This window comes from Chrysemys picta, chromosome 7 (genome assembly GCF_011386835.1).
Source record: "Chrysemys picta bellii isolate R12L10 chromosome 7, ASM1138683v2, whole genome shotgun sequence".
Taxonomy (NCBI): domain Eukaryota; kingdom Metazoa; phylum Chordata; order Testudines; family Emydidae; genus Chrysemys; species Chrysemys picta.
The window spans coordinates 126,911,524-126,926,933 of record NC_088797.1 but is presented as its reverse complement, the minus strand read 5'-3'; the positions used below and the strand labels follow the sequence as shown (position 1 = coordinate 126,926,933).

The 15,410-nt window shown below is 41.3% G+C and overlaps 1 protein-coding gene across 2 annotated transcripts in view; it reads left to right on the top strand.

Moving 5' to 3' along the window:
* Positions 1 to 15,410, top strand: part of OGA (O-GlcNAcase) — a 43,131-nt gene that overhangs the window by 18,104 nt on the left and 9,617 nt on the right. For both annotated transcript variants that reach the window (XM_024100493.3, XM_005289391.4), the window contains exons 8-14: positions 339 to 497; positions 1,812 to 2,422; positions 2,850 to 3,024; positions 6,660 to 6,745; positions 7,625 to 7,729; positions 9,486 to 9,571; positions 11,409 to 11,601. In XM_024100493.3, coding sequence (XP_023956261.1) covers positions 339 to 497; positions 1,812 to 2,422; positions 2,850 to 3,024; positions 6,660 to 6,745; positions 7,625 to 7,729; positions 9,486 to 9,571; positions 11,409 to 11,601 — 1,415 coding nt within the window. The remainder of the gene's footprint in view (positions 1 to 338; positions 498 to 1,811; positions 2,423 to 2,849; positions 3,025 to 6,659; positions 6,746 to 7,624; positions 7,730 to 9,485; positions 9,572 to 11,408; positions 11,602 to 15,410) is intronic.

Here is a 15,410-nt window from a genome sequence, read left to right as displayed (position 1 = left end):
TACTCTAATCAGTGCTTCCAGGTGCCAAGCTCACAGTTCCCATATATTCTGCTCCTTTTTGATCTAAGAGGCCTCCACTCAGATCAAGAACGAACATTGTATGATTGGATTTGTAGTCTTTGTTGCTGTACTTCCATGTTGAAGCTGAGGGAGGCTGCAGTTTGCTCCATTTTACACATTTTTGATGCAGCAGTCGGTTCTGTTTTTGCAAAATGAGGCTGTGTCTGGCAAAGCTTGGGTTTCCTGGGCTAGCACTCTTATTGAGAGTTTAAAAAAAAAATCTGATTTGGAATCTTGCATACTAACTTATGTGCTGTTTTCTCAATTTTTTCCTTTAGCTGACACTGAAGACAGTACAGTATCAATTCAGATTAAATTGGAAAATGAAGGGAGTGATGAAGATATTGAAACTGATGTCCTGTATAGCCCTCAAATGGCTCTGAAGCTGGCCTTAACAGAGTGGCTGCAGGAGTTTGGGGTACCTCACCAATATAGCAGTGAGTTGCATTCGCTTGGTTTTCCTCCGGGCACAGTAGGAACACTGTCAAATGGGTATAAAGGTTTAGGTTTGGGGCTAAAGAAAATAGTTTTACAAAACCAAAAATATTTCCATGAGTCGTTAAGCAGAAATGGAAGTATTATCAAACTTTTTTGTTCAGGAGCTGTTAAACCATTTTTATTAAAGAGGTCCTGACTGAGCTGAGGAAAGCATCTCTTATGGTCCCAGAAGTTCCAAGAGGCCATTCTGTCTAGAAAAGAGGATCAACAGAGGTCATACTGTCATATCTGACTGGCCCCAATGCAGTGCACTTCCATAGATACTGGGGGCCTGGGAAAGATGGGGTCTCCCATGAAGGGGATGTGAGACGACTTAAAACCAATAACAATGTCCCGTGGAAGCTGTTGGATTGATTCCTCTGATGCTCATTTTCAGGAATGGTGTCCCCTCAGCACAATATGGATGAGTCCTCTCTGCAGTAGGAGCCAAATTCTGAGGTAGAAACCATGGATCTGTGGGGCCCATTGTTCCTGCCAGATCAGAGCTTGGCTTTATAGTTGTCATTTCTGAGAGAATCAGGGATCCCACTATGCACCAGTGGGTGACGGACAACAATGTCTTGAGTGATTCAGTTGTCCCTTTGGACAGCTCCATGGTTCAAGTCTTATCAAGGATTTAATCTAACTGGCTTTGGCAGGGAGTGGTGATGAGGCGAAGGTCTCTATCCATTGCCTCTTCTCCCTGTCCCCTCAAAAGACCTACTCTGCCTGAACCCTCAGGATCAGAAGTGCTACCTGATGTGGAGGCACTCTCCTCTCGTCAGTGATTTTTACGGCTATGCCTGGATTTGAAGAAACTGAGGGACAGTTGAGGGTGGACTGTATTACCCTGGGCTCTAGGAGTAGAGTTCTGTAACCTCATGGCAGGGCACCCAATCTCAATATGGTTCTACAGGGCCATGCAGTCAGAGAATTAATGTTGCTTTAATTGATAACCTTTTTATTCTCACTTTAGTTACAAATGGTGCTGTAAGTGCATAAATATTAACTAGTCTATTTAGAAAGCTGCTTCTGTCCCATTTGTGCCACCAATCATATATGGAATGGGGAAAATCTCCAATTCAGATGTCTGTCATAGAAGATCTCTTGAACAGGCTTTATACTTTGACAAATTTATATTCTTAGTAGCACTGTAAGGGAGTCACTAATGATCGTTTTATGTACCTTGACAACTGATCATGCATATTATTCAGAAAGGTTGATTTGGTGTTGGTAGGGATTGCAGACTTTAAACTTGTTTGTTCTATTCTCAGGTAGGCAAGTGGCCCACAGCGGTGCTAAAACCAGCGTAGTTGATGTGGTGCCTCTGGTTGCGCCATCCTCTGTAAATGTAACAACTGTGGTTACTACTGTTTACCAAGAGCCCATCATGAGTCAGGGGGCAGCACTGTCCGATGAGCCACCAGCACTAGTCAAGGAGGAAGAAAAGAAGCAGTCTGAGGAGGAACCAATGGACATGGTCGTGGAAAAACTAGAGGACACAGACAAGAATGTTAATCAAATACTGACCGATATTGCTGAAGCTAAAATGTCTGAGGAGCTAAAACCAATGGATACTGATAAAGAGAGCATAGCTGAATCTAAGTCCCCGGAGATGTCTATGCAGGAAGACTGTGGCAGTGACATTGCCCCTATGCAGACTGATGAGCAAATGAATAAGGAACAATTTGTGCCTGGGCCAAATGAGAAGCCTCTCTACACAGTAGAACCAGTGACTCTAGAGGATCTGCAGTTACTTGCTGACTTGTTCTACCTTCCTTATGAACATGGGCCCAAAGGTGCCCAGATGCTGAGAGAGTTCCAGTGGCTCAGAGCAAACAGCAGTGTTGTCAGCGTTAATTGTAAAGGAAAGGACTCTGAAAAAGTGAGTGTGACTAAGTCTTGTTTTTCTTTCCTTAAATCATAATTCTGAGGTGCATTACACATGTCCTATAATACAGGGAGATTGTGTCCCTGGCAACTTCCTAGAAGCCCAGGAGCTGCATGTCATTATTTTTAAAAGAACTTAGAGTAGATCATCTAGCCCAAAGGCATGCTTTGTGCAAGGGCTGTAAGGGCATGCAAAGATTGCTGGCATTTGGCCAGAGAAGCACAATTTGGCCTTCCCTAATGTAGCAGAAGTAGTGAAAGGGTATTGAACAATGGTTGTGGGTCAGAACTGTGATGAAAGAACCTGTACAACTTTAAAAAAAAAAAAAAAAAAGTACAGCATAGTGCAGTTTTTTTGTTTGAGACATCTAGTCTCTAGAAGAGTATTTTTGATCTTGTGGATCTTTTGTCTCCCTCAATAGATTGAAGAATGGCGCTCCCGAGCAGCCAAGTTTGAAGAGATGTGTGGATTGGTCATGGGAATGTTCACTCGCCTCTCCAACTGTGCCAACAGGACGATCCTTTATGACATGTACTCCTACGTCTGGGATATCAAGAGTATCATGTCAATGGTGAAGTCTTTTGTGCAGTGGTTAGGTAGGTGCACTGGGAACAGTTTTACACTCCGATAGTGTACCTTTTTTGTTTTTAATTAGCCCACGGAAAAAATATTTCACAAAATGCATTATTTGTGGTGTATGGTCTAATTTGATCTTCATTAAAATCTTTCCTGCCTCCCTATTCTGAAATACTGTTCGCTCTACTTTGAATTCGTACTGATGTTATGAGTAACAGTGTTCAGGCACTTAAATGAAACTTCAGGTTTTTTTTCTTGGGCTAATGAAACTTAAATCTCATCTCTGAAACGTAAGTGCTGACTTTAACTTGCTCTGACTGAATGCACACTGGACTATGCCATGTAACTCCCTTGACACCCTGTTATGTGATTGGAAATGACACTATGAAATGTGACCGCACATCAGCCATCTGCTGCTTGCTCTGTCTTGATAACATTATTGCTGTCTTCAACAGAACAATTGCAGAAGTGACCTTTCAATGGGCCTGGCCAAAAGGAAGCCGATCCTCCCAGCCCGTGCGCATGCGAGCTTTAGCATATAAGGCTATTCTGGTGCAAAATGGTTTGCTTTAACATTTTCCAAATCGCTGATTTTTGGCAATGGGTGGAAATTGGAGAGCTCTGTAAGTCAGCTTTTGTCCAGATGTAATCGGAGACTTTTAAACAGAGCTTGAAAGACTTTTTTTGTATGCAGCTTTTTTTTGCTGAAACATGTTTTTGGGGGATCCGAAGTTGGCAGATAGCACCAGCATGGCCTGGGTTCTTCTAGTGACCTCATTTTACTTTCAGGTTTCAATCCAACTGTAAGGAATATGCTGTGGACTTGCTTGACATACACAGCAGGCCGCAAAGCTGATGGTCTCACGTCACAATTTTTGTAGCTGTCACAAACCTCACAGTGGATAACCATTACACAGCCTTCGTCTAGTTCTAGCGTTTCAGTTGTTCTTAAGTCCTACTAACTTGTAGATAGATTTAAATAGTTTATCATTTAGAGACAGAGAAGACCTAGCAGGTCATCAAGTCAACTCAGCTAGGGCAAGGTGAAGTTCATTTGCACTTTGTGCAGTTGAAATATCCACTGATCCCTTGAGATATGAAACATTTTAAAAAGAGGTGAGCAAATAAATATCTGCCTTTTACTGTGTAAAGGGAGCAAAAAATAATAGCTGTAAGGTCTTTGAAAAGAGACTGGTAGCATTTAGTGTGTTAACAACATGCCTACATCTCCGTGCAGCTTTAAAGCTTGACTTCATGATTCCTTAAAACCTGTAAGATGCAAAAATGCTTAGTATTGTTACTCTGACTTTCCATTGAGATTTAAGCAGAAAGTCTCTCTTTGATAGCTCAATTATTTGTTTAAAAACCTAGGCCAAAATTTTCAAAAGCGGTCATCTGAGTTTTGGCTGCTTCGAGTTTTGGATTCAAGTTTCTAATTTGTGACCCCTTGGGCCTGATTTTACAAAGTTGCTAAGCATCTGTTGCTCCCAATGACTGTAGCTAAAGTCATGAGTTCTTCTTTGTGCCTTTTGAAAATCGGATCTAAGCTGTCTCAAGTTATGCACTCAAAAAGTGAGGCAATCCATATCAGGAGCTACTTCTGCAAATATTAGCCCTGTTCAATCTCAGTCCCAAAACTTGTCTTAAGTAGCCAGAAGACCTAGTAAGAGTTCTGACTGTTGTACAGGCTGATTCCCATGCCCCAGGAATGTGATTTGGGAGAGGAGATACTTCAGTCTCCTCATTCTTTTTTATTTTATTTGTTTAATTTTACAGTAGTTTAAAAAATGCATAGTTGAGGAAAAGATCTTCAACGGGAATATATTTCCACAGCTCGTATTAATATAGCTCATGTAGGTTAAATACACTGAACCAAATTAGTTCCCACAATGGTGTGTTCAATGGTCCACTGAAAGTTCATTTTCTTCACCTCTCCTCCCAGTCCAGCTAGCATTCAGTCCCTTTAAATAGTGTGGTTGTACAGTACTATGGATTACTAATGCCTTCTATTGTCTTCTTCCCCACTGTGTACAGATGGGAGAATCCTCAGCACAAGTTTCTACTGCTATTGGATGGACAGCGCCAGATGTTCGCAGCGCGTCGTCATTAATTAATTAAAATGGAAAGGTTTTGTCTGTGAGGCAGCTCAGATAGATTAGATGTGCACTAGGCATGAACTGAAGTCACATTTGCGCAGCGACTAAGGCATTAACTATGTTTTTCATTTACACAGCTCTTCATTCACGAGGCTCTTTACTGTAATAATTGGAAGTGCTAGTTATGTTGTAGTCTCAAAGGAGAGACAAATATTGTCTTCCAAGTTAATGACTAAATCTTATAGTTGTAAAGGGTATCTTTTTACATCAGACATTCAGACGTGGGAGCATGCTAAACTTAAATTCTGATATTTGGATTATTTTCTAAATTTATCATACTAAAGTCTTTTTAAAATTTATTACTCAACTATCATATGTCAAACTTGGTACATTTTGGGACTCTCTGACTAGCACAACATAATTGACTGTATTGATCTGAGACTGTTACTTGAACAGGAGGTAGATTGCTGTCCACAAAAGGAAAAGAACTTTTGCGCTGCTTATCTTATCAGAAAACTAGGCAGGTAATTTTAATCTCTATTCCAAACATTCATCTAATCTTTCCCTCTGTCAAAAATGTCATATATGTTAATTGGTGTTAAAGGCTGAAATGCTTGGCTAATGGAACAGTCTTAAATGCTAAACTTGCTGATGAAAGTAGATTTTCCAGTACTTAAAATGCTCAGCATATAATATGTATTAATGGGCCTCGTGGTTGGTTGGTAGGAAGCCTAGTGTTTCTGACATGCTTGAGGAGGAAGAAATAAGATGCTAAAAAGAAAAAATAAAAAGGTCTATGCTCAACAGTTCTTTACTAATTACAATCAAACTGTGAATTCATTGCAGTTAACTTACTGGCCTCTTCAGCATGTCAGTAGCACTGTAAATACATGGGCCAGAACAGAGTTAAACTGGCCTTTCTCGTCTGTTGGAATGAGACCACTGTTCCATACAGCTGTTGTAGCTGTCTCAAGTGAGTCAGACCATTCCGTGCATTTATTGCCAACCCTAGTTTTCTGACAAGATTAAAACAAATAATACTAAAATGTGACTTCAGACAGGCCCAATTTTTTCAAGGGGCTGTGGTAATGGAATTTGTCTTGTATTATCTCTTTGAAATTTGCAATAGTCGCTATTAACCAGGCCATATTGCTTCCAAAATGTCCTCTTTTCACTAAGGACATGATGCTTCTGCCATAAATGTACAGGCAAAAGAATGTACAAACAGGTCTGGGAAGCTTATATCCTTGCACAGATCTCATGCCTCCCAGTGTGGGATGAGGTGTGCTATTGGCTTTTTAAATACTTAATTGTCTGCTCTTTAGCCCATTATCTGAAAACAGTAACATAGATATTGCAATTTATTTATCCATTAAGGGCATGAGCACTTAGAATCTTTACAAATTGTACAACATTATTACAGCCTCCCCCAAAGTCCTGGATTATAGCTCAGTTAGAGAGCTTTTTCCACAAAGTGTATGTTAGCTTTTTGGACATGTTAGACCCCCCAGGAAATCCCCCTTCTCGTAACGTTCTCCGCTTGGATCTGATCTCAACAGGGTGTCGTAGTCAATCTTCAGCACAGTTCTTAAGTGGAGACCAAGAACCCTGGGCCTTTAGAGGTGGTCTAGCAGGAGAGTTCCAGGTATCAATATGACTTCACAACTGAATGACATTTTCTTTGTTTTATGAGAAACCTTTTGTTGCACAACCGAAGTCTGGAAGGATTGGTCTGCCGAAGGCTTTCTGGTCCAAAGTCCAATTAGCCTTACAGCTTTGTTTTAAAATAATTTTCCTCCCCTTTCCACAGTAATTTCTCAAGGAGATGCTGCGTGTCCCATGCGCCCGCGAAGCGCAGCGGCTTTAGTTGTACATTTCACATTGTTTCTTTGCAGGTCGCACAGCGTTTTTATCTGCGCCCGCAATTGCACAATGCGCGCATGCTTGTCTGCCAATGGGAATTCCATGAGCAAGAGCGTGTCACTGACACATGTTTTGATTCTTCTCTAAACAAAGTTGTAACTCATTTTACTGGGAAGCTTTCAATTGGAGAATGTTCTTAAACCTCTGTTACACCATGTTCGGATTTGTTCATGGATTTTTCAAGTGCTGTACTTTTTCCCCCTCACAGGTGCTCTGCGCGCAGCGAATAGAATCAGCGCATTGCTTTTGGGATAAAGTGTCTCCTCTGGCCAGTTAACCCTCTTCAGACCAAACCTTTCCTCCTGACATGCTATGTTCTTACCCAGAGATAGTGTAGATATGATTGGTATAAGTATGTTAAAGCAGAGATGAGCTTAACATAAACACCATTAATGTGCTGTTACAATTGCATATTTTAAAACACCAATTGGATAATTCCTATTCAGATAATAAGGTCTTTGTATTTGTAAAGCAATACCAACCCCACCTTCTGGGGTGCCTGCAGTAGCAAATGTTAATTTGGGAGTCTGCAGTGCACATGCCAGAGTGCGATGTGTCTCTTGCCTTTCAAACACTCAGATTAAGTCTTTTGTTTTCACAGCGTTTGCTGCCTATTGATGGGGCAAATGACCTCTTTTTTCAGCCACCTCCGTTGACTCCAACTTCCAAGGTTTACACTATCAGACCCTACTTTCCAAAAGATGAGGTAACTATATGCCCCTGATATTAAGGAACATTACTATTGAGCACTGATTCCACTGGGTATTATGCTACCCCAACCTGCTATATTCCCTTGGTTAATAATATGCTGCTATGCTGCTTTTACATATCGATTTCTAAAAGCAGTTCATGTACTAGTAAGCCTCCTAATCCTCCTGTGAGATGCAAGTGTCCTTGTTTTACAGATTGGGGGGAACTAAGGTGAAATGATTCTCCCAAAGTGTCACACAAGTCACTCTCGGAGCCAAGTCCACAATTCATAAATCCAGACACTAGTCACCTTTTCTAGCCATTAGCCCATTCTCCCTCTCTAAAATGAAAACTAAGTAGTAACCTATTGCAGGATTTCTTTGGCAGTGTATGTAATATAATGTGCTGTAAGTTAATCTTTTTAGCAACTGTGTGCGCGTGCGCACACCCTCCCTCCCTCTCTCTCTCTCTTCCCCCCACCCCCCCACTTGAGGGTCAGTCTGGTAAGTGCCACTGAATGTTCAGCTTCTGCATAACCGAATTACTTGAGGAGTTCATCACCTCTGGTTAGCTGCTCTTCCTGTTTTGTGGACTTACAAAGTAAGCACTTGGATTTTCTTAACGTGCTTAACTTCCCTTCAGGTTGTTTCTCTCCCCTCCATCCCCCCAGGAGTGGTTTCTAAATGGGATTTGAGACTGTCATTCTCAAATAAGTCTTATGCTGTAAATTTACACTGCTTTACTGTCTTTCCAATAAAGATGTTGCCCTGTGCCCGTGAACAGCAATATAATCTAAGGCCTTGTCTAAACAAAATTACACTGCCTTAACTAAAGGTGTGATTTAATTGGTATAGTTAAACCAGTGCAAATCATTGTGTGGACATGTATCTGTTTAAGTGTTTACATTGGTTTGATTTACATTTGTGTATTGACCGATACAAGCTAAACTGAGAAGCCAGGTTCTAATTGAAAAAAGAAGGAACACACAGGGCTTTGCACACGTTTAATTGAATCTTTAGGGGTGGAATTTAATCATCTAAGTGACTTAGGAGCACCGGCCCCGTTGACTTTCAATGGGACTCGTTCCTCCTAAGTCCCTTAGTCAGATTTGAAAATCCCAACCTAAAATTATACCTTTAGTAAAACTGATAACTTTTTTGCATAGACCATACCTAAGACATGCTGTCACAAAGAATACAAGTTTCGGAGAGGGAGAATCTGATTAATGAGAAGGGTGAAGACGCATCATTTAGTCAACTTGTATTCAAAGCAAAACCTTGTAAACTCCATTTAAAATGTCTGATCTATAAATAGGCTAGGTTTTCAAATGGAAAAATTCTGCTGCTGAAGGGCATCTGTCAGGGCATAACTAGCCCTTCAGAAGTACCTTATTTTGGTTGAATATAAAACATCCCTGTAGCTATTTAACATTACAGCCTGTTAAATATACCCAGAGAGCACTTTTAGTAATTAATGAGCATGTTTAATGCTCTTCATGGTTGTGACAGATGTTGACGTGACCCTCAGCATTGTGGGTGTGAGGTTTTTTGAGGCAGAGTTTTAACTAGTTGCAAGAAAGATCTTTGAAGAGTCTTTAATAGATAAAATATGCTTTACATGGATCCATACAACCAAACTGCATATCAAAACTTGTTCCACAGTGGAGACTACATTAATGAGCTCTCTAAGGCAAATTTGCTAATCAGTGTGTTTATTTTAAATAAAAGGGTGTTTTGGAACTAGAAAAATAATCATTCTGTGTCTGTTTTTAGGCATCGGTGTATAAGATTTGCAGAGAGATGTATGATGATGGAGCTGATCAACCTTTCCATAGTCAGCCAGACTTAATTGGAGACAAGTATGTAGAACATCCTTACTTTTAAAATTGGCATGTATGTCTGCAGCCATTGTAATTTTGGTGTGTTGATACGTGTGTAGCATCAGCAGTGTGCTGGGTGCTTTGAGTCTCTGCATTGAAGAGTTTTCTGTGTAAAGCATAGATAATTGCAGAAATGGTGAAACAAACAAAATAGCAGAGTGGTAATAGAAGGGTTTTTTGTTCACTTGTTTTTTCTATTCAACAGCTTTAGTTTTCAGAGATGGGGGGGCTGAGTTAGGATGTTTGGGTCTCATGGAAGAAGCTTGTGTTCAGAAGTGATTTGTCGGAGAAAGCAGAGATGTCATGGACCAGGTCTTAGAAGGTTGTGGTAGGGCATAAAATTGAATGGAAAGGAAAATAGAAGGGATAAAAGGAAAAGTGTAAAAAGATGAGAGAAGAGACAAAACTACACTCCGGAGTAGACTACCACTCCTTTTCCACTTCAACCTCTGAAAGGTACAATTGAATGGCAGTCAGACTTCCAAGACAGTAGTTGTTACTCCATTTATGCTCAAATACCTGTTTTATTGAAGGTTTTACTTCCAATTCTTGTCTCCGTACGTTTCCCTGATGTAGACATTCTCACCAGTGGTTTAGCTGAACTGGTGGTAGCACCAGTGAGAATTCAAGTATAAACAAGGTTCCTGCAAACTGACCCTTTTATCAGTTTTTGGTTAGATCTACTTTCAGCTGCTTTAAAGTCGTGGGAAACCCTTCTAGCTGTTGCTGCTGGACCTTCTACACTAGGGCTTCCACCGGTTCAGATCTAGTGATAGCACTGGTGGAAGTTTTCTTTAATGTAAATGTGGTTTTAGTTATCTCTTGGCCTTTTTGCTTTAGCTTCCTTTCAGAGTCTCGTTTTATATTGTGTTTAAATCCCTGAGTTTGTCTTGTAAAACATTTTACTAGCCATCATCTATCTTTTGAAGGTACATAAATGTGTATTATAAAAATGTGAGGTGCATCACAGATGAAGACAAGATGTACTCTGCACACTACGGCCTAAATACTAGATGAAAAAATGACAAGTGAGATGAAAGCGGAAGGGAAGACTGAGCTTTTATTTAACTTCTTGAGCATGAGCTATTTGAGTTCTCAAGAAGTGGGCTGTAGTCCACGAAAGCTTATGCTCTAATAAATTTGTTAGTCTCTAAGGTGCCACAAGTACTCCTGTTCTTCTTTTTGCGGATACAGACTAACACGGCTGTTACTCTGAAACTTCCCATCTTGTTAATGTTTTGATGTATTGAAGTTCTCTAATGGGGCAGCTCTATCGTGGGGGACAGGAAGAGATGAGTATAAATGGGATAAAAAAGAAGGTAGAATAATGGTGGAGAGCAGCATGGACATGTCTGCAGGACCTATTGGAGGGGGTTGAAAGAGAGGAGAACTACGTTGTGGACGGCTGGCAGGGCATGTCACTAGAAGATTCTATTCTTGTTCTCTCAGCTCCATGGCTACGGGCAGGGTGGGCTGACTGAGGCCCGGGCAGGAGGAAGCCTGTCCATTGCAATGGAATGGCAGCTGGGTCTTAGTCCCCTTTCTCTTTGCTGCTGAGCCGTGGCCTGAATATTTCCTATTTGATTCTCCACATCTTCATAGCTGCACTCGCAATTTGTGCAGTGTTGTGCACAGTGGTAGTGATTACATGCAGTATGGAAAATTTGGTCCTAAGTGACTGAGTAGATCAATGCCTTCATCTCCCACCCTTGTGTGACTCTCGTTCCTTGGGTACAGTATCCTGACTATTAACCTACAGTGACAATACCTTTGTTTGTGTGGTGAACTCAACCTGATACTTCTCTCCTCTCTGCAGGTTAGTGGGAGGCCTGCTTTCCCTCAGTCTGGATTACTGCTTTGTCCTTGAAGATGAGGATGGCATATGTGGCTATGCTTTGGGCACTGTCGATGTAACGCCCTTCATTAAAAAATGCAAAATTTCTTGGATCCCTTTTATGCAGGAAAAGTACAGTAAGCCAAATGGTGATAAAGAACTGTCTGAAGCAGAGGTTAGTAATCCCATGAGATGGAACTGTGCTAAACGTTACAATCCTGTTTTTTAAAGCAGGTATTTGAGAAAGCTCATAAGGCAAGTAGATAACATCATTAGAATAGCACGCGTCTATCTGTGTAAACATTTATACCATGCCTATCACCATGGTATCTGGGCATTTTACAAGTAAACTAAAATTTTTTCTTCACTACAGAATCATATATGAATGTGAGTTGTAATTGATAGTGTAGCCATGATGACGGCACTATGTGCATGTACAATAATTAACATAATTAGAATGGTATCTTTTGGTGCTTATGGTGTGCTAGGAGCTTTCCAAGCAGAAAAGGTACAGTTCCAGCTCAGGAAACATCACCATTCAAAGAAAAATTAAGATGTAACCAGTCAAACTAAAAAAGGATTTCTTCTCTCTTCCCCCTCACCCACCCTCCCAAAACAGCCTGTCACATGAGTGCCTCTGAACACCCTTGCTTTTTCAGACCCAGGAGTTGAAACAAAGTTCTAGAGAGAAGGGTCCTTCGCTGAGACTGCCCTGCCTCCAGTTCTGACATTCAAATCTAAGAGTTGTTAATGCACATCAGTTGTGACAGCAGCATGTAGGGTGGGGGAGGGCCTCTTGTTTGGTATGGCTTAGGTCCTAGGCACATCCTTGAATTGGTCTTGGAAAAGAATAGAAAATGAGCACATGCTTCCGAGAACTGGTATAATACTTGTGTCGTACAGCTATGCAGCTGGTCAGAATGCAGCTATGCAGATGGACCCTATCAAGATCCCCACTGGAGAGATCTGGTATCTTTACCAGATGCAGATAAGACATTGATCATCAGCTACACTTGGAAATCAAGAGCCAGCCTGGGAATCCAAAAGCAATTTAAATGAAGTGCAGACAAAACCCTTCAAGAGAGGCAGACAACACTGTGCCAACTAGTAGCCTTCCTGTTGCCTCTACTAGCATTACCTTAATCTTGTTTGGATTGAGTGTGTGCTAACTGTAACTTTCTATTGTGGTTAGAGGTACTAGAAAAGCATCAAGGAAACACCCTTGATGCCTGACAGGCAGCTTTTTGTTTTTCAATCATCCACATAATCATAGCATTGTCGTTCAAATCATCTCATTATGTCCCCAAGCTGCTAGAGACTCATGTTAAATAGTAGAGGTGTCAATGGAACCCTACATGAAAGCCTTCAAAGCAGGTATGCAGTTACCAGCTTCACCTTCTGTCATTTGTCTGTGGAAAATTGAACCACTTGAACGATTCTTGTCTACTCTCGGGTCTTCTGAGTCATCAGAACCTTACGGTTGGTATCAAAGGTTGCCAGATGGTCTAAAGGAATAGTCTTCTGCCAAGATTAGTGCAGTCTCTGGCATACCCTGGCTGAACCAACAAACAGTCCAGTGCTCAAGCTCCCTCAGTAAAGCTGGCTGGAAATGGGAGGGGAACATGCATGTCCTCTTCTGACGCAGATCTGCAATACAAAAATGCCATCTGCAAACCCGATCCAATTGACCTTGCCTACAAAATAGAGAATATTGTTTGCTGTGAGGAGTTTCATTTCTAAACAGCTATATACTCTGTCGAATGGGTTTGATTAGCAGCTGTCTTGATTATTTCCTCTCCTATTCTTGAGGGTAGACTGTGTCTGGGAGGTTGGTGCTCCAGTTTATGCACTCATTCTGCAGAGTGGAGACTTCGTCTTGACTGTTCTGGAGTCTATAATCTCTGCTGTTGTGATGTATTAAGTTTCAACCTTGAGCATTTGATCCATTTAAAACTAGATGGAGCAAAGCACTACTGGAAAATACACTGCAGTAGAGGACAGGTTTTGCATTTCCAGAAGATTAAAACCAAATTTGGTGTCTTGCTCTCTCTACCAATGGACCAACTTCAGATAGAAAATTCTTCAGTTGGTGAGACCACCCCACTCACAGTTGCATGGTGTGCTGCACTTGGTCTTCCAGTAACAGCTCACAGGACAGTGAAACACCTCCAGGAGCCATACAGAGGCAACTGCCTTTGAGGATCAGGAAAGGAAGTGCTGCTTTATGGGACAGAATGGGTTGGTTTCCCTTTACAGATTCCCACCTTTTTAGTGATCTCTTGGATTCCACGTTGGCCGACATCAGAAGAGTGTTTCTTCCATTCATAGCTTCTCAGACAGTTTGACCCAAAGTGCTCAGTCTTCTTGGAGACCTTTTCAGTTATGCATTTCCCACGTCCAATACCTCCTTAAGACCAAACTTTATGCAGGTAATGGATCCTCTTGTAAACAAGGAGACAAACCCAGATCCACCCAGTCTTACTGCACTTTGCCTATTTTGGGATTTTCCTTCCAGATTGCAGTCTGAGAGGTAGAATCTTCTTTTCCCAGGACCAGTGATCACTGAGCACAGTGGATAAATGGTCCTCTCTGAACATGAGCTGCTGCAGTTTCCTTGTTCCTCTCACTCATCAAACTGTTGTTCATTTCTCCCTTCTAAACCGTTTTAATTTGAAAAAGAGGGCACACCTATCTTTGCCCACCTAATTTAACTGCCCCATGTTTTTAATATCTATCCCTTGACCATCTGGTTCCGGAGCGTACTTGAGTTAGCTGTGGTAAAGAAAAGACCAAGGAGAAAAAGGTTCATTCTAAGCCTGAAGTGGTTCAACCAGTTTGAAGTAGCAACAATTCTGAATGGAGACCTTGCATACCATTTTGGTAGCTTGGTAGACGTCATAGGGACTCTGTTATCTCTAGACTTGAGGGACACATTTAGACTTCCCCTCTATTTAGATCCATCAGTGACTTTTGCATATCACCCTGCACAATCCCTACTGCTGTCATTACTCCCAGGCTTTTGTTGCTGACATACTCCAAGCCATGGCTATAGTCATGATGCTTCTCTTTCTGTTGTTCCTTGTTTGGAAAGCTAGCTCACTTGCACTAGTGTCAAGGAAAGATCTTCGAATACAGTGACCAGGGAAAGGGGAAGCTGATTACATTTCAGGTATCAGGCCCTGTCCTCTTGTTTCAACTTCTGCCCTATGTCTCCTTTGAGGATGCTCCTCTCCCTCCTGGACTGCACAGTGTCCTGTTATGACCTGATTTCATGGACACGGGACTGCTGGGAACTGCAACAGCTGGTGATTGCTACTCTGAGGATCAGCAAAGATGACTTGGGCTGTGTCCCCATTCCACGGCTCTCCAGCCAAAATGCTTCTGAAATAAATGTAGTCAAACTTTACTAATTCTGGGTCACTGAGAACAAAAATGATGCTTAAAACTGATTGGCTCTAGTTTTCAAGATATGCTATTGGGTCAGTATATACGACCCTTGACTTGGGAATGGCGGAGGATAAGTGAGTTATAAAGGGAAGGGATCTCAATTTAAACCAGAAATGACTAAAATACATCTTTGACTGGATCTATGAATAAATCTGTAACTGGGTTTGGACAGTACTTGCTTTTTAGGCAAAACAATGAATGATGCAATTTGAAGCTGGTATTGCGTCATACATGATATGAATTGCCTCATGTTATTCCTAGAAGTCATGGATGATGCAATCATAACGAAGCTTACATCACTCTGCTGAACAAATTGCCCTATATCCGCCCTAGAAATCATACAGTGTCGTGCTCTCTTATTTGTCAGTGTTTGATTTTCCAAAGGGACACATTTCTGTTTAGCCAAAGTGAGCAGAGATGCCTCGTACTTGTGTGAACAGTGCAGATAACTTCTGCTATGTTTGTGGTGAAGTGACTTTTGCATCACAAAAGCGCAGTATAACCACTATGGTTAAGAAAGCCTATCACCTTTATTTT